Source organism: Gouania willdenowi, chromosome 14, assembly GCF_900634775.1.
Source record: "Gouania willdenowi chromosome 14, fGouWil2.1, whole genome shotgun sequence".
Classification (NCBI taxonomy): domain Eukaryota; kingdom Metazoa; phylum Chordata; class Actinopteri; order Blenniiformes; family Gobiesocidae; genus Gouania; species Gouania willdenowi.
The window spans coordinates 4,839,032-4,858,783 of record NC_041057.1 but is presented as its reverse complement, the minus strand read 5'-3'; the positions used below and the strand labels follow the sequence as shown (position 1 = coordinate 4,858,783).

At 35.1% G+C, this 19,752-nt stretch overlaps 1 protein-coding gene across 1 annotated transcript in view; it reads left to right on the top strand.

The window, feature by feature from the left end:
• Nucleotides 1–14,064, top strand: part of pygma (phosphorylase, glycogen, muscle A) — a 28,839-nt gene extending 14,775 nt beyond the window's left edge. The window contains exons 11-20 of the mRNA XM_028466508.1: nt 1,411–1,574; nt 1,655–1,769; nt 2,441–2,542; nt 7,858–8,005; nt 8,160–8,218; nt 9,034–9,175; nt 9,266–9,473; nt 11,158–11,292; nt 13,462–13,528; nt 13,623–14,064. Coding sequence (XP_028322309.1) covers nt 1,411–1,574; nt 1,655–1,769; nt 2,441–2,542; nt 7,858–8,005; nt 8,160–8,218; nt 9,034–9,175; nt 9,266–9,473; nt 11,158–11,292; nt 13,462–13,528; nt 13,623–13,766 — 1,284 coding nt within the window. The 3' untranslated portion in view covers nt 13,767–14,064. The remainder of the gene's footprint in view (nt 1–1,410; nt 1,575–1,654; nt 1,770–2,440; nt 2,543–7,857; nt 8,006–8,159; nt 8,219–9,033; nt 9,176–9,265; nt 9,474–11,157; nt 11,293–13,461; nt 13,529–13,622) is intronic.
• Nucleotides 14,065–19,752: the final 5,688 nt, after the last annotated feature.

Genomic DNA, 19,752 nt, shown 5'->3' with positions numbered 1-19,752 from the left:
CTGTCAAAACAGGATTTCAGGTACGGGATGAATAGAATAATTCACATTAAACAGTGCAGAGGGTTTACACGCTCTAGTTCAGTGTTTCTCAACCTTGGGGTTGTGACCCAATATTGGGTCGTCAGTAATTTTATGGGGTTGATTGAAAAGTCTAGTAATTACTGATGAAATAAAAATATATATTGTGGTCATTTTATCACCTCTAGCTCAGATATGGGCAACAGGAGGCTTGAGGACCACATGCGGCCCACGGTCTAAGTTTGTGTGTCCCCCCAAAGTAAACAAACAATATTATTAAAAGAAATGCACACAAACATACAAAACACAAAAATAACAGACATTTACAAAATGACAACAGAAATACTCTAAATGACTCAAAGAACATAAAATTACAGAAATATACACACAAAGACAACTAACATATGTAATAAAAAATACAAAATAAATCTAAAATGTGAACAGAAACACACAAATGTATCCAAAAGTTGCACAAGATGACTAAAAACACACAAAAATTACAGAGCAATGTATAGATTGACAACAAAAATACACCAAATAATTCAAAGAAAAGTATAAAATCAAGGAAAAAAAAAAAAAAAAAACACAAAAAGACAACAAAATTAACACAAAAATATATCAAATGTGAACAGAAACACACAAAAATAACCGAAAGTCGCACAAGACGACTAGAAATACACAAAAATAACAGGGAAATGGATGAATTGACAACAAAAATACACTAAATTACTCAAAAAACATAAAATTACAGAAAATACACACAAGGACAACAAACATATGTAAAAAATAACACAAAATATATCTAAAATGCACAAGACGACTAAAAATACTCAAAAAAGCTAAATAATGTATGAATTGTCAAGAAAAGACACAAAACGATTTAAAGAAACACACACAATTAAGGAAAAAAATATAAAAAGACAACAAAAATAACAAAAATATTCAAAAAATGAACAAAAACACACAAAATTAACCAAAAGTTGCACAAGACGTCTAAAAATACACAAAAATTACAGAGAAATTAATGAATTGACAACAAAAAGACACTTAATTACTCAAAAAACATAAAAGTACAGAAAATACACACAAGGACAACAAACATATGTAAAAAATAACACAAAATAATTCTAAAATGTGAACAGAAACACACAAAATTGCCCAAAAGTTGCACAAGATGAATTATTATCATTGAATTATTTTTCTTATAAAATCAAACCATGACACACAATCTTAAACAACTGTATTCTATACTTTTACTTTCTCAATTATAAATCTAGTTCAAATAAAACACAGAATACAAATATTTGAGCTACTCATGAGCAGAAAGGGTTGAGGACCACCACTCTATGTTTATCCCAATCACACCTTTGTTATTACATTTTTATTTTGCAGAATGTTGCCGCTAAGTTTCCTGGTGACAGTGATCGTCTCAGGCGTATGTCCCTGATTGAAGAAAGTGGACAGAAGAGGATTAACATGGCTCATCTGTGTATCGTTGGTTCTCACGCTGTCAACGGTGTTGCTCAGATACATTCTGATATCCTCAAAGCCACCATGTACGTACAACACGCCTCAGTTACACAACAATCAACTGTTTTTAGGTTTTCACGTGTTTACGCTCCATTTCCGTCTTCAGTTTCAAGGACTTTTACGAAATGGAGCCACACAAGTTCCAGAACAAGACCAATGGCATCACTCCTCGCCGCTGGCTGGTGATGTGCAACCCTGGGCTGGCTGAGGTCATCGCTGAGGTCAGCAAAACATAACTGTTGAGACTAGTTATTTAATAAAGTGGACAAACCAGGGTTTGGGTCAATTAAAATTGTAATTGACTTTGTATTTGTAATTGCCATGAAAATATCAGTATCACCATTGTTACATCTGTAGTTAACAACTATTAAAATATGTTTCATATCAAGCTTTCCCTCATTTTACCATTTAAAAAAAAAAAAAAAAAAAAAAAATATATATATATATATATATATATATATATATATATATATATATATATATAGGGGTATACTGACGCAAAAAAGGCTAAAAAATATTAAAACCTATATTTTCATTGATTAGGAAGCCTAACAAAATAATCAATAGATAGGAAAAAAATAGATGATAGATATTTGTTTTTAGTGTACTTTGCAGCTGATTGGGACCCGTTATCATGAGAGATGCTAACAGAAAGCTAACACAAGAGGTAGGTTACGTTTTATTAAGTTATTTTTGTCAGGTTAGGTAATTGTGATTAATAATAATATAATTGTAATTGACTTTCAGAGGAAAAATAACAAATGTAACTTTAATTGTAATTGGATAAAATATCGTCAATCGTAATCAGAACTTGAAGACTTAATTGTAATTGAAAAATGTAATTGGCCCCAACCCTGAATGTGATGTTCACTTTGTTTATTTTGTGCGTCAGAGAATCGGCGAGGATTTCATTCGTGACCTCGACCAGCTTCAGACTCTTCGCAACTACCTCAACGACGAGGGCTTCATCCGTGACATCGCCAAAGTTAAACAGGTGAGTCGGCATTTATCCAAATCGTCTCACATTTACTGACACCATTAATTACCACAAGAGTATGAATCCTATTGGTTGTAGTGATGATAGGACCTGTGCTGCTGTGCAACTTTCAGGTCAAACTTTCAGTTTTAGAGTTAACGTATCTTGAAAACATTTTATCCAAATATTTTCTAATTTTGGGGTGCACATTCATGACTCTTACAGAATGGACCATATTGAATGATGTTTCTTCTCATAAACATATTTATTTACTTAATTTTACATAACATAGTCGGGGTTATTCACTATAAAGTCCTCTGTCTCAGACACAACCTCCTCTACGTCACTTTTACTGTGAAAGAGCTGTTCCATGTCATGTATCAACTCAAAATAATAAAGTTGAAATGAATATAGAAAAAGTGTCAACTCTGCACTTACAGGTGTGGGGATGTAAGGTCACACATGGGTCACACACGGACCAAAAACAGCTTGGGGTCAAACTGACCCCAGAGGAACACCAATGTTTGCAATACGCATTCAGCTCATTGTAAAAATATAATCATGATTTTATGCTTAATCAATTGTACCATCAGATTAGGAAAAGTCATGAATTATAAAGCAAAAGGAAAAACGTTAACTATTAATTTTTTGAAGGATGAACATGGAATGGGGTCAAATTGACCCCCAAGGATAATAGGAGGTTTAAATTAGTCAGAATATTGTTAACAATGACATAAAAATGTGGTCAGCAAAATTAACACTGGCCAACACATTTGACAGCAACTAATATCAATATTTAAACATTTAAAGATCCATTCAAACTCAAAAAATAAAATTAAAAATAAAGCAAAGAAAATAGATATATAGTTACAGTTTTGCTTTTATTAGTTAACACAAGTACAAATGTATTTTTATATATAGTTTTTGTTTATTTATTTATTTTTTTTAATAACATTATTGTCAAAAATGATGTCGAAAAATTTTGGTCAGCAAAATTAACACTGACCGACACATTTTTTTCCTCCGCATTATTATTGTGTTTATCTGAAGACACATTGATTTGACAGCAACTAATATCAATATTTAAACATTTAAAGATCCATTAAAACAAAAACAAAAAATGTAATAAAAAAAAATAAATGACAAGCTCTAACTTTTTTCTGGGGTAAACAGTTAAAAACTAATAAATAAATAAATAATGTAATCCTGTAGAGAAAGCCTGGCTCCACCCTGGGTTAATTAAGCCGACTCATGTGTAAACAAAGCTCGTCGCACACGCACGCACGCAGCATCTGAATAAGACGATCCCTCACTTTTAATCAACACCAAGTGACCTGTGAGTTAATGTGTCTGTTACTGCACCACTCCAGTCTAGTTTCAAGGTCTTCTGCAGTGTCTTTGCCTCGTGGTATTTACAGTAGAGATAAGAGGATTTTTAAAACCTATAGCAGTCAGTTGATTATGTAAGATCTGATGTTATGAGTGCCATTAGTCAATTTCTGCATTGGATTTTACTGAGACGTGTAAAACATTGCATTAAAACAGTAAAGAATACAAAGTGATGCAAATATTTCAGTTTGTTTCTGTCTGTTGACTTCCACTAATGAAGGATAAGCTGAAAAGAACACGTAAAACATAATTAAGATTTCTCTATAGGTATAAAACATATTTTTCTGTCGTTTTGTTTTGATTTCCTCGGAGCCAAAGCAATAATTTAAATGAACTTTAGTTGCTAAACGTCTCCCACTCGTTCTCCAGTCAGTGAAAATCATAATTATGTGTTTAATGCTTTCTGTTCAGGGCTTGTTTCAACTTATTTGATTGCAGCACAAACACATACATTTTCATGTTGTAACTATAGTGACATTTGTTGTTTTTCTCAGGAACAATATGTTTATTGTGCTGTTTTGGAAATGTGTTTGTATTGGGGAGCAACTTTTCATTTATAAATAACAACAAAAATACATTAAATGACTCAAAAAACATAAAATGACATAAAAATGCACAAAAGGACAACAAACACATAACACAAAATAAATCTGAAATGAGAACAGAAACACCCAAAATGACTCCAAAGTTGCACAAGACGACTAATATTACACAAAAATAACAGAGAAATTTATGAATTGGCAACAAAAATATAGAAAATGGCTCAAAGAAGTGAACAACATCAAAGAAAAAACACTTATAACAAAAATATATCAAATGTGAGCAAAAATAGACAAAATGAACAAAAAGTTGCACAAAATGACACAAAATAACGTATGAAATCACGATAAAAATACACGATGACTCAGAGAAACATACGAACTTAAAGAAAAAACACAAAAAGGCAACAAAAGCAACAAAAACGTGTAACACGTGAACAGAATTATACACAACATTAACCTAAAGTGGCACAAAAAATACACACAATAACTAAATAATAATAATAATAATAATAATTCTCAATGGCATTGCCATATTGTACAATTCTAAATGGGGGCCACCCAAAAACAGGTTTTTCCTGTTACTAGCCAACCAATAGTCACATAATTAAAATTAAAAACACTTTTTTAAGGTTCTAGACTAAATATGATGCCGATTTGACAGTAACCTTGTCTGGCATCGTCATATTGGAATATCCAATATGACCATCTGTGAATATTGAACATTAACGACTAACATAGAAGCCTGACATCCCAGATGAAGGTATTCTTAAAGATAATATTCAGAGTTTCTGAGAAATCTATGTTTATGTATAATTATTTTGAATTGCAAAAAAATACCTGACTAGTCTTTTACTATAGTCTACTGTGGGTGGTCATTCATAGACGTCAGTGTATATACAGTAAGTCCCGCCTTCGTCCGATACACCCCTATACAAATCGGAATGAGCGTCGTGATCGCCGAGCCAATAGGCTTTGACTTCCTGTAGTGGATACTGTCAATCAAAGTGAATGTGCACAGAAACAGGTAAATATGATTTAGGCTCGTACCTGACCCATAGATCTATATCAATGTGACTTTCTTATGTTCTGCAGAAAAGTAGAGGCGTGGCTTCTGGTAGATTGGCAGAGGCAGGGGGAGGAAGTGAGGCTGTTTAGGGCGGGACATCGAGACGTTCCTCAGAAACTCCGGATATCAGCTTTAATTGATCAACGAAATCAGCTGTTTGTTAATAAATGTGTCTGTGTGACATTTTGCATCAGAACATTTAATCCAGAATCTTCATTCGAATTAAAATGATCGAGATTTATTACATTGTATCTTGCCATTTTAAGATAAAATGTCAAGATATGAGTTTTGGTCCATATTGCCCAGCCCTACTCATCAGTCATTGTTTTGTGGCCCTTAATGTAGTTCTACATGGTCTCTACTCTATCCCGGGAACTTCCAGAGAGTGGAGCTGTGCGTACAGCAGAGAAATCTTAGACAGACGAGGGCAGAGCCTTTGCTTGCAATCTACCATGAGTCAGTCTGTCAGTCAGTGGGGTTATACCTCAGAGCCTCCGGCCACTTGTTTCACTACTACAACGTTCAACATCCAGCAGCTGGATCTCCTTCTTTCCTGATCATCTCACTTCCTTTGACCACCTGCTCACATTGTCAGAGATCCAAGTCATGCCTGATGTCCTTCCAATAAGACGATAATGACACTCATTTCAAACAAACGACTCTTTTAAGGCTAGAATATGCTTATGACATCAGTCTTTGACAGGCAGGAGTGTATACCTCCGCTCTCTACTTTACAACCAACACACTCTTTTATTATGTCTGTGATTGACGAGCAGTTACAATAAAACATATCTTTGACTCTCGTCCCTCCCTTCCTTTGACAGCCAGTAATTAGTGTAGAGACATGTGCTGTGTTTGAAATCACACACTAACGTACTACACACTACACACTCAATGAGTACATACTGGGGGACACGAAAATGTGATTGTTTCTGATCCGAGGGCCACGTTATCAGCATTTAGAATAACGATTGATCTGAGCACTAATACTGAGAGGGAAAAGGATTTTGTTTTTGTCTGTGGTTTTGTTGTTTTGTCAGTTTTTAGTCATTTGATGTGTTTTTGGAGTCATTATGTGTGGTTTTTGTTGTAATTTTGAGTATTTTTCTGTCGATTTCTACATCGATGTTGTCAATTTGTGTGTTTTTTGGGGTCACTTTCTGTATTTTTGTTGTTTTCTGTATTTTCCTTGTCATTTTCTTGACAGTTTTTTGTGTCTTTGAAGCTATTATGTAACGTGTTCTTGTTTTTACGTGTTTACCACGTGTTACGTGGTTGTTCTGTCTGTCTTTGTTTTGATTTTGTGTATTTTTTTAACTTCTTTGTGTGTTTTTGTGTTCTTTGTACATGTTGCTGTCAATTTGTGTGTTTTGGGAGTTATTGTGTGTTTCATGTTGGGCTTTATATTCATTCCATCTTCTTAAAATACAACTTTTGGTGATTTGTTATGGCCTCAAGTTGCCTATGTTTGCTGTACACTATGTTCTATTAATACGATACACTACAAACTCAATGAGTATATACTGTCTACTATATACTATAAGTAGGATTAGGATGATGAGCGTTCCCACTGATTTATACTTCCAAGTTTCCCAAGATGAGGCTTAATATTTCTGTTGATTCTCCACCTTTACTTTGAAAGTTCTGAAAACATTTCCAATGAGAAAGTGACCAAGTAGAATATCAACATGTGATCATTTCATCCTTAAAGCTTAAAACAAGAGCCTTTCTTTCTTCTTTCTTTTTTGGTTGGTTATTGACATGTTGCAACCAACTTTAATAGAGCCTTATTTACAAAAGCGTTAAAAGCTAATGGAAGACTTTTATTTTGAAAGGAGGATGTTTGATTATTAGCTTGAAGCCGGTCCTAGGAGGATTTTCCATTCTGCTCGCAATGCATTATGGGGCGGTTGGGTGTGACTAGTGTGCCCACTGTGCATACGTCATACTTCATCTGATATAGCAGTGTTTCTCAAATGGAGGTACGGGTACACAATGGCACTACAGGGGGTACTTGAGAGAGAAAGGAAAATTAACAAATAAAGTGTCAGTCTTGGTTCCACCCCAGGCGTGAGATGACAGGAAATTATAAAAACTATTTAAATAAATCTATTCAGGAGCCACTAAATCAGTGTTTTTCAAACTTGGGGTCGGGACCCCATGTGAGGTAGCACAGAGTTTAAATGAGCTCAAACATGATCAAAAACTAATTCGAGAAAAAAAAAAGTCTTTTTTTTGCACAAATCATGTTGCATGTGCATGTATTAATAAATTGTGGGTTTATAATAAACTCACAATATAGCAGGGCTTCATTAAAAGTGATGTCGTCGCTGCAGGAAAACAAGCTGAAGTTCGCCGTTCACTTGGAGGAGCACTACAAGGTGAAGATCAACCCTAACTCAATGTTTGACATCCAAGTCAAGAGAATCCATGAATACAAACGACAGCTCCTTAACTGCCTGCACATCATCACCTATTACAACCGTGAGTCTTTCATAAAAGCCTCTGGGGCAGACATTTCTTCATCTTCACACTGTAACACTTGATGATGAACACATTGTTACATATGTGTGGCAGGAAGTGAAGAGACATTTATTGCTCATCTCACTTTTTTATTACCTCCTGATATCTCTGCCAGGCATCAAGAAGGAGCCCAACAAGCATTGGACTCCAAGAACCGTCATGATTGGAGGAAAGGTCTGTATTTATGGTGCTAAACATACAATGTCAAGGAATGATGTTTGTTTGTCTTTGAGCAGGATTACGTCACAACGATTTGACTGATTTTGGACAATATTTTAACCAAAGATAAACCTTACATAATGGAAAAATCTATTACATTTTGAAATGGAGCTGGATTATGACAGTGATTCTGGATCAGTTTGAAAATTTGACAACATACACGCACAAAAAATACATGTCAACAGAAATACGCAAAGTTACCCAAAAGTTGCACAAGATGACTAAAGGAAAATAAATAGAGATTAGGGATGCATCAATGTCTACTATCAAACCACAGAGTAGGAACTGCAGGTCACAGATTGATCTTCGAATCACAACTGTTTTTATCATCTTTCTGTAAACAAAAGAGGTTTACATCGACATCTTTAACTTTTCCTGCTTATTTAGGGCAACCAAAAGCAGCACAAATGATCATTTTGACCTAAAAAGCTGCTAAATAATCTAAAAAACTGTTAAATGATCTAAAAATCAGGCTGAATGTTTCACTCCAATAGAAAACAATGCGATGTTTACAGGCAGTGGGGCCTTGTGACATCATCAATCATGTGATTTCAAGATGGCAGAACACAGGCTCTAAAACTGTAGTTGTTCTGTTAGACAATTTCTTTACGCAGAGTTCTGTTTCTTCCTTTGAAGTGTTAATAATCAATGGTAATATGATCAGGCTTATTGATCCAGATAACTGATAATATCTGACAAAGAGGATATTAGGCGTTTGGTGGCTTTTTGCGCTTTCTGAGAGCTTTTCTTATAATCCACATGTTCTCTAGGCTGCTCCAGGCTACCACACCGCTAAGATGATCATCCGTCTGATCACAGCCATCGGTGAGGTGATCAACAACGATCCAGTGGTGGGAGATCGTCTGAAAGTCATCTTTTTGGAGAACTACAGGGTCACGCTGGCAGAGCGGGGTAAATTCCAAATCCTCAAGTCGTAAAAAAATGAAAAACTTAAAAGGGTTTTAAATGAAATACAAACTCCTCCTTTGTGTCACCTTGCAGCCATCCCCGCAGCCGACCTGTCAGAGCAGATCTCCACAGCAGGCACGGAGGCCTCCGGCACCGGGAACATGAAGTTTATGTTGAACGGAGCGCTGACCATCGGCACCATGGACGGAGCTAACGTGGAGATGGCCGAAGAGGCAGGAGAGGACAACTTCTTCATCTTTGGCATGAGGGTGGACGATGTGGATGCTCTTGAAAAGAAAGGGTAAAGGATTGTCAATCAAATCCTTACGCTGATTTACAGCTTGAAGTTTGGAAAAAATAATCTAACCTTGACATTTACCCAGGAGGGGAAATATATGAAAAAAAGGATGATTGGGATTAAGGGCATAGTGTGTTACCACATCCATTGGGAAAATACCTCCAAGACACGACAACTGTCAAGACTTTTTAGTGTCAGAGAAGTGAGTTTCATCTACTGCGACAACTCAGCAGCTCTGCACACTTTCACTGCTGCACACACTAAGGCAGTGTTTTTCAACCTTGGGGTCATGACCCCCTGTAATTTAAATGGGGTCACCTTGAATGTCTTGTAATTATTGATTCAAAAAATATGTAATTCTAATTTTATCACCTCTAGCTCAGATATGGGCAACAGGAGACTCGAGGGCCACATGCGGCCCACGGTCTAATTTTGTGTGGCCCCCAGAGTAAACACACACAAAAATATAAAACACAAAAATAACAGACAACAAAAAAAAACTAAATGACCCAAAAAATATAAAATGACAAAAAAATACACAAAAGGACAACAAACATACACAAAAATAACAAAAGAAATCTAAAATGTGAACAGAAACACAAAATTAACCGAAAGTGAAACATTTTTTTACAGTGACAACAATGAATACACAAAATTCCTCAAAAAACATACAATTTCACAGAAAAGCACACAAAAATATGTAAAATGTGTACAGAAACACAAAATTAACCGAAAGTGAAACATTTTTTTACAGTGACAACAATGAATACACAAAATTCCTCAAAAAACATACAATTTCACAGAAAAGCACACAAAAATATGTAAAATGTGTACAGAAATACATAAAATTACCCAAAAGTTGCACAATTCAATTATTGTAAAAATTGACAACAAAAATACACAAAATGATTTAAAGAAACTTGCAAAATTAAAAAAACAAAAAAAACAAAAAGACAACAAAAATATATAAAATGTAAAAAAAATACACGATTAACTGAAAGTGACCACTAGAAACACACAAAAATAACAGAATTGTTTTTGTTTTTTTTTACAAAGTGACAACATGAATACACAAAATGCCTAAAAAAAACTACATTACATTTACAGAAAAGTACAAAAAAGACTGCAAAAATAACACAAAAATATATAAAATGTGAACAGAAATACAAAAAATAAACCCAAAAGTTGCACAAGACAACTAGAAATGCACAAAAATAACTGAGAAATGTATGAACTGATAACACAAATACATAAAACGATTTTAAGAAACATACAAAATGAAGGAATAAAACACAAAAAGACGACAAAAATTACAAAAATATATATAATGTGAACAGAAACATGCTAAATTACTGAAAAGTTGCATAAGACGACCAAAAGTACACAAAAAAATAACTAAGCAATTCTATACTTTCACTTTCTCAAATATAAATGTAGTTCACATAAAACACAAAATATCTCAGCTACTCTTGATCAAAAAAAGATTCTAGAAAAAGAAAATGTCTATGGGGTCACCAGGATTTTGTGATATGGAAATGGGGTCACGATCCAAAAAGGGTACTAAGGTGTGTCAGGAAGCGATGAGGACATATCTTTAGAACGCCATTGTTGACACACACCCTAATTCTAAAAAAACAATGCATGCATTGAATAAGCTGATTTTGATTATGTGTCCTGTCTACTATAGATACCACGCTCAGGAGTACTACAACCGTCTGCCTGAGCTCAAACAGGCCATCGATCAGATCGCTGGAGGATTCTTCAGCCCAAAACAGCCTGAACTGTTTAAGGAAATTGTCAACATGTTGATGCATCATGACAGGTAGAGACATTTCAAACATTCGCAGCCCGGGGCACAGACATGCATACACTCCTACGAATTAAGAATGTGTATAAACTTGCATGCTGGGCTTTTGAAAAGCAAAGAAGCAAAAACCCTTTTTGGCTATCGCATGCACATTATTTGCACCGATGCACGTGTTGCGTTCATTAACTCATATTTCCAAAACACGTTTTACTCTTGGGCAGGGCCGGCCCAGGTCATTTGGGGGCCCGAAGCAAAATCGGTATATGGGGCCCATAGTGCGAGTGCGCAATTACTATTGCAACACTATTTGGTAAAACAAAAACATTTTGGCGCATATACATCTATATTTTATTTGTCATTCCTGTTGATTGAAACTTACACTAGATTGTTTCCAAACCTCAATTTAAACTGAAAAGACAGAAATTCTGCAATTCCTGCTTTTATTTTTTATAACATGCAATCATTACGTGTCAAGTAAAATAATAAAGTGTTTTTAAATTCAAGTAAAGCAAACAGAGAACACAGGTAAACACTCCAAATGTAAGCATTGAACAACAAGTTACCTGAATTATTTCAATCTCACGGCAAACCAAACACACCCGAGTCAATTAACAAACAAACACAATGTGTGTTTCGTGCATACAAAGTCAAACACCAGTGGTGGTAGAGAAGCCCGCCAGCGGCCCACTGTGTTTTTATTTAAAAAAAAATGTTAAAAGTTGACAGCATTTTTGAAATTATGACTATTATGTGTTATTATAAGCCATTTATTAACATACTTAAAGGTAGAGTCTTACAAAAAGGCACAATCTTGAGATACGCTTTTAACAAACACACACACACAAAAAATACAATTAAAATAAATAATATCAATTGTTTTCACTTAAGTTAAATCTGAGTGAATCTTAAAACATGCCATTGCTGGTCACATTTAAAAGTAAAATAAATTAATATAAATAAAAAAGTGCAAGCATGGCCAAGGAGTGAAAGCAGGAAACTCGGAAGCTTTACTGATTGACGAGCCTACAACATCAAAAACGTGAAAACTATTCGTTATTTCATAATAGATATTTCATTTTAGTCAGTGTACTGTGTTTACATCAGATATTTGTTTCGACCAGCAGAGGGCGCTGGTATCCCAGTGGTCAGTTGGCATGCAGCTATTCTAGCAGTGAAGAAGAGATGCTATGCTATGCTAGCAGACAGAGCTAATAGAAAAACGTGACTTTTACAGATATTCACATAATATTACAGATGTTCTTTCGGTGCTAAAGGGGTAAGGAATCATTTATGAACATGTTTAAGAGTAGAAGGCGATACCAGTAACATGCAAGTGGGGTTGCCAGGTTGGGGGCCCTCTAGTGGCCAGGGGGCCCAAAGCAGCTTCTTAGTCTGCGTATAGGCTGCTTTTGGGGTCAGTCTGACCCCAAAGATATTTGTCTACAGAAAATGATTTTTAGTCAATTGTTGACCAAGTTTTTTTTTGTTGTTTTTTGTCAGGCCAATGATAATGAAACCTTGACCTTTTTTCTATCTCTTTTTGCAACATATTTGTGGTTTTTCACTATAAAGTTTCAGACACATTCTCCTCTACGTCACTTTCACTGTGAAAGAGCTGTTCCAAAACCTCATCTATAGTAACTATTTTCCTTGAAAATGACAGGCTTTTGGCACGGTTTTCCCACCTTGCAGATCCAGACTTACACAAAAATAACACAAAAGAAATAAAAAATGTGAACAGAAATGCACACAATTAACCAAAAGTTGCACAAAAAAATACACAAAAATAACAGAGTAATGAATTGACAACAAAAATCCACATACAAAATTAAGAAAAATCTGACCCCATAAGGGCAAAGGCAGGTTTGTATAACAGCAGCTAGCAGAATATTTTGATTGTATTGTTCTTTTTTTTAATTTAATTTTTTATTAGCATTGTTTTTTTTCTTTATTAAGTTTTCAACAGCTAAAACAGTTCGGGGTCAAATTGATCTCAGAGGAACACCAATACGTACAATATGTGTTCAGCACGTTGAAAAACCAAATGTAGCCATCAAATTAGGAAAAGTCATGAAATATTAAGCAACATTGAATGGAGTCAAATTGACCCCAAGGATAATTGGAGGGTTAATCAGTGGTTAAAGCCTTTTTTAAACCAAGCTAATTGTGTTGTTTTGTTGGCAGGTTTAAAGTCTTTGCTGACTATGAAGACTACATTAAATGCCAGGAGAAAGTCAACGAACTGTACAAGGTATGAAACTCATTTTAAAAAGTCTCTATTCTTGCATTAATTACTCGTTTAAATTATGATTAATTACACAACATTTTCCTCGTCCCCCGACCAGAATCCAAAGGAATGGACCAAGATGGTGATCAACAACATCGCGGGATGTGGAAAGTTCTCCAGCGATCGCACCATTACCCAGTACGCCCGTGAGATCTGGGGAGTGGAACCGACGCTTGAGAAGCTCCCTGCTCCCGACGTATAAATAAACTGTACAAATAAAACAGACTTTCTCTGTAGCTTCAAATGCCGTGAGAGCCCACATGGTAGATGCTGTCTGTCTTGTGAGAAAAGCCCCCTTTAAACCTTCATTACACCTTTGACACTACATTTCCCCTCCCACACACACACATTCAGCTCTTTAACAGTTTTTTATTTACAAAAAGAAAAAAAATTCATCTTCAATGCCTAAAAGTCTGGATACCATTATCCTGTATTTTTCAATGTGGGAACATAAAACTGTAAAAATGAATAAAAAAAACAGAATAAAGAGGTAAAAACTGGCTGCATAGTCATTCATCTTTTAGAAGGACATTTTTATATTATTGCACGAAGGCACATGTGTCAAACTCATGGCCCAGGGACAAAGTTCGGCCCTTTGTAGCATCCAATTTGGCCCTTAGGAAAAAGTAAAAATTAACACGAATCACTCCTGGTGCTTATATCGCATGATTGTTAAACTGTTGAAAAATAAATAAATAAAAAAATTGTACAAAATCCTTAAATTTTCCTCTAATTATGACTTAATGTTTCCCTTAATTAAATAGAAATTGGTCAAAGAATGTAGATCTTTTAAAGTGAAGATCCTATTGGGACTGATATCTGTCACTTATTGCTTGGATATTGTCTGTTTCTTACATATTTAGTATTTTATGTATGCATAGAAGTGCAAACTAAGGCACAATAATGTTGAAATTACTCGTTTTTCTCCACCCCTACACTAAGGGAAAATAAGAGGATAAAGACAAAAGCAATTCATCATAATGATGCCAAAATATCAAAGATCGCAGACATTAAAACATGCTGTATTTGTTTGATAGGTATGTCTCATGTTTGCATATTTGCAAAAATATAATGCACAAAACATGTTTTAATCACACCCAACAATTCACAAACCAACTCAGAGTGGTTTTTAAATGCAAAATATAATTTACAAACTAATGCATTTTGTTTTGCAAATAAGAAAGGTACCTGTGAAACAAATGCAGCATGTTTTCAAGAAATATGCCTTTGATTACAAAGAAATATAAATAAGTACAAAAACAATTCTACAACAATGAAAGACTTTCGGCACTATTTTTCCACCTTGCAGATCCACACACAAATCCAGTAAACTTTTAAAGAAAATGTCCTGTGTTGTACTTAAATGCTGTATACTGTATATTTGACAGGTATGTTTCTTATTTGTGAATCAGAATGCATTAGTTGGTGTAAGATTGTTTTGTGTTTGCAAACCACACTGAGGTTTTTTTTGTGGATTGTTGCGTGTACGTCAAACATGTTTTGTGCGTTGCATTTTGCAAAAAAAGAAACATACCTATCAAACAAATACAGCACGTTTCAACGGTTTTTGTTGCACTGAATACCTGTTTCATACAAAGTCTTACAGAGCTGATCATTTTACCTCCATCGATGGTTATTAATCTGCAAAAACAACATCAAACTGAAATGGTTTTGACATTATTAAATAAAAAAAACTATTACAGTTGTTGTTGGATCTAAAAATAAAGAAACCGTCATTGACCAACTTTACAAGCTGGAATTACAGAGTTGTACAGAAAATAATTGTACAGCCATTGAGTTTAAAATATTAAATATTTGGATTATCATTTTCATTGTACATAAGGTTTGGGAATAGGTTGTGGTTAGTGATGACTTGAAACACAAAAGGAGAAGTTTTAAAACTGTCTTTTTTAAATGCATGGAAACAGGTTGAAACTGAACAAACGTGTAATAAAGTGACAGAAAACATAAAACAAGGTTAAATCATTTTCATCAGAACAGATGTCAGAGTTTTATAGGTGAGGGGTGTGTGTGGGAGCATCGTTTGGAGAAAACACCAAAGGTAGAGAAACCGATGAGGTCACAGAGAAACATGAAAACACAGGCATGGGACCCAGTGCAGGACTTTAGCTCCCCTCACTCATGTTCTTATCATGGAACGCTGCTGATTATGGCATACCCAACGTTTAACCTCTGTCACCATTTCACAGCTGACATATTTTAAACATTTACCTCCTTTTTCCTTCATCTGGGACAAATTTGTTTTGTTGTGTAAACATGAAAAATAAATCTAAATGTAAATGTTTAATGTAAATATAAATGTTAAATCTAAATCTGATCCTAAATGTTAAATGTTAAATCTAAATGTCATGGGTGAAACTAAATACTTAGCTTTCATGGTAGACATATTTTAAAGATTTAGCTCATTTTCCTCACATTTAGCAAATTTTTATTTCATTTAAGACAAATTCATGTAAAACAATATGTTCTATATCATTGTAAAGAATGTGTAAACATGAAAAATAAATGTAAATCTATATGTTACATTTAAATCTAAATGTCACCAGTCACCATGTGTAAAGCTAAACGTTTAGAAATTATACAAAGTGGGCAGGTAAGCGCCTGTTGACGGACTTAACATTTAGATATTCATTTAACTTTTAGATTTAACATTTAGATTTGGATTTAAAATTTCATTTACAATTTCATCTATTTTATCTAACTTTTATATTTACATCTAGATGTATTTTTCATGTGTACACATTTTTAACAATGATATAGAACATGCGGTTTTACATGCATTTCTGTTTCAAATGAAATAAAAATTAGCAATATGTGAGGAAAGTGTTCATAATATGTCAACTATGAAACAGAGAAATCCTTGTAAACAAAAACAAAAAAGGGTTTCCCTTCCTATTAACAGATATATTGCAAATGCTTGAATTTCAAAACAATTAACTTAAACTTTAGGGGAAGAATTAGGCAAATTTGTCAACAAACGCAAAATTAGGAGCCAGAGCCAATTTTCAATAGAGTCGCTATATTGGACAATTCAATGTGGCAGCCACCCAAAAACTGTTTTTTCTGTTACGAGCCAACCAAAAGTCAAATAATTAAAATTAAAAACACTTTTCTAAGGTTTTGGACCTCAGGGATTCTAAATATGATGCCTATTTGACAGTAACCTTGACTGGCATCGCCATACTGGAAAATCCAATACGGCCACTTGTGAATATTTTACATTTACGACCAAAAAAGTCTTTATTTTACAGCATAGAAGCCTGACAATCTAAATCAAGGTAAAATAAAGACATTTTTGGTCGTACATTTTCAGTACAGAACAGATCTAGTGGTGTGAAAGGAAATAATATGAGAACTGCAAACCTAGTAGATGTTTAGATGAGTGACTGTGACTGAACTTACTGTACATCAATGTGATAAATCTATAACGCCAGCAATCTCTCTCTCCCTCTTTAAAGAGTTTAAAGTTCAAACATACGTTAAAGGCTTTTACAAGCACAGATAACCTCAGTTAAAATATATAGACTCACATATTGTAGAACAGGCTTCTGCCCTTTCTCTGAATGATGTTCCCTTTCTCTGAATGGGAACATCATGTGAACTCTCCTTGTTTACATGTGTTTGAGTCGTTAAAGCTGCTGAGGATGATGACTAATATTTTTTCTACAACACAGAAAGAACAGTGTAGGCATCTTAGATCATTAAATCAAAGATATTTCTACAGAAAACCTACAAAAACTATTCTATAACAACAAAAAACTTTCAGCACTATTTTTCCATCTTGCAGATCCACACACAAACCTAGTAAACCTACATTTTGTAATAGAAGACATGTTTCCTTGTATGTATAAAACATGCTGTATATGTTTGGCAGGTACGTTTCTTATTTGCGAATCAGAATACATTAGTTGGTGAAAACTTTAGAATTTAGTCACAAACAAAAATCGAGGGTTGAAATTGCATCTTAGAGTGTTTTTTGCCTTCATCACAAACGATGGGTATCGTTGACAAATGGTCATGTGACTTTGGACAAGTTTTGCACATTGCATTGTGGGATTCGGAGTCTCATGGCAGAATGCAAAGACTTCTTTAAGAAGGGTTTTTACTTCATTCTTACCCTGGTTTCTTGAGATCCGTCGCCAGACAAGGGAAATGGTGATTCGCTTGACACCATTTTTATTTTGTTTTTTTAACGGTGTTTCTCTGTAACATGACGTCACTCGGCAAGACTTTTCAATTTTGGCATACTCTGGTTTTTTCTTGGACAACAACATAAACAACATTCTCCATTGTTTTGTAACAACTTTCAATCCTTATGAATGTAATAAATGTTACTTTGACAGTTTTTTTTTGTGGAGCGTCAAGAATGGATGAGAACCACTTTTGGAGGAAATAGAAATACAGCTTAAAAAAATGTAGCAGAATGATGACGTCATAAAGGCAGTTGTCAAGAGGCTTGAGGTAAAGCAGACCTATCAATAAGAAGCAATGTAAAACTACTGATTGGTGACTTTAAGGCAAGTGCTTGATTGATTCTCCCATTCATAATCTGAGATAATTGACAGACACACTAAAGCAGTGTCCTTTGACCTTGGTGTCATGACCCCATGTGGAGTCACCTGAAATGTCTAGTAATTACTGATTTAAAAAAATATGTTTCTGAAGGCTGGTGGCTTTGGGATGCAAATTATTTTTGAGTGATCCCAAGTCAGTGATGATTGATCCAAATACCATGATTTCTGTTTTTCCCTCATTCAATTTTAAAAAAATCCTGGGCTAACCAGGCCTTGACGTCACATAGACAGTTGAGCAGGGCTGTCAGGGGGCTGTGGTCATTCTTGGCAATAGGCATGTAAATTTGACAGTCATCGGCGTAGAAATGGTAAGACATGCCATGCATCTTGGGAGGAGGCACAAAGAAAAAAGAATGGGTCCCAGGATTGATCCCTGGGGGACTCCACAATGAAGCAAGGCAGAAGAAGAGGTGGAGTCCCCCAGCCTGACGGAGAAGAACCTCCCCAACAGGTTGGACTAAAATCAGTCCAACGCGGTCCCTTGACACCCACGTGATCTCTTGTTGAACAGTTTGTCAAATGTTCTTAATGGATTTTAACCAAAGATAGACCTTGGAAGATTCCGTTAAATTTTGGAGGGGATCTGGATCAATACAGTATACTGATTCTGGATCAGTTTGAAAAATCAAAAAATCTCTCCTCATTCACAAAGTCATATCTCAGTTCGTAATTGACCAATCTTTATGAAATTTGACTTTGTTATTTTGAATTGGTTCCTCATTTACTCCAACGAGTGTCACCCGGATCGGAACGGGAACCTTTAAAGTGTGAATGACCATGGAACTTGATCCAGATCACTGATCTAGATAACTGCCACTACGTGGCAAAGAGGACACTAGGTTCTTGGCGGAGGTTTGCGCTCTTGTTAAATGTGTTTCTACGCAGTAGATCTTGATCTGCCCTCCTGCCTACTTGTTAACCAGCATACCTCCATGAATGAACACATGCTACGTCTGAATAGCTAACTCATCCTTCACGTGCACCACACTGTTCCCGGTGTGCAGTTAGTCATTCAGTCTCCAGGCTATAAGACAACAGATTACGTCATCTTCTTCGTAAAAGATGATCTTTCACATGGATTCACAGATAATGAATCCACTTGCAAATGTTTTAACACAAAATCGCGACTTCACCCCTGATGAGACTGCATGTATCTCTTTCACTTATTGTTTTAGCTTTTCCTTCACTCAGTCAGAATATTGTATGCTTTGCCTTGTGCCTGTAAAGTAACTCTAAGGCAATGTTCAAAATTACATACTAACGTACTACTTGTGTCTGAGGTTAAAATGAGTATGTAGTGTGATAGTATAAAAAGATTGAGTAAGCGAGAAAAATGCCCAGATGTATACTATATTGGGGAAGTGTGCACGGTGGGCACACTAGTCATACTCAACCACCCCATAATGCATTGCAAGTGGAATGTAAAATGGTCCTTGGACAGGTGTCACGGTCTGAGTTTACCTCCGTACTGAGATTCTCTTACAATCTCAGTATGTGACTGCTACATAATGAGATGTACCCGTGCTGGATTATTAGCCATGCACAGAGATTACTGTACTAATTTTAAAAAATGCTTAAAACATCACATCACTC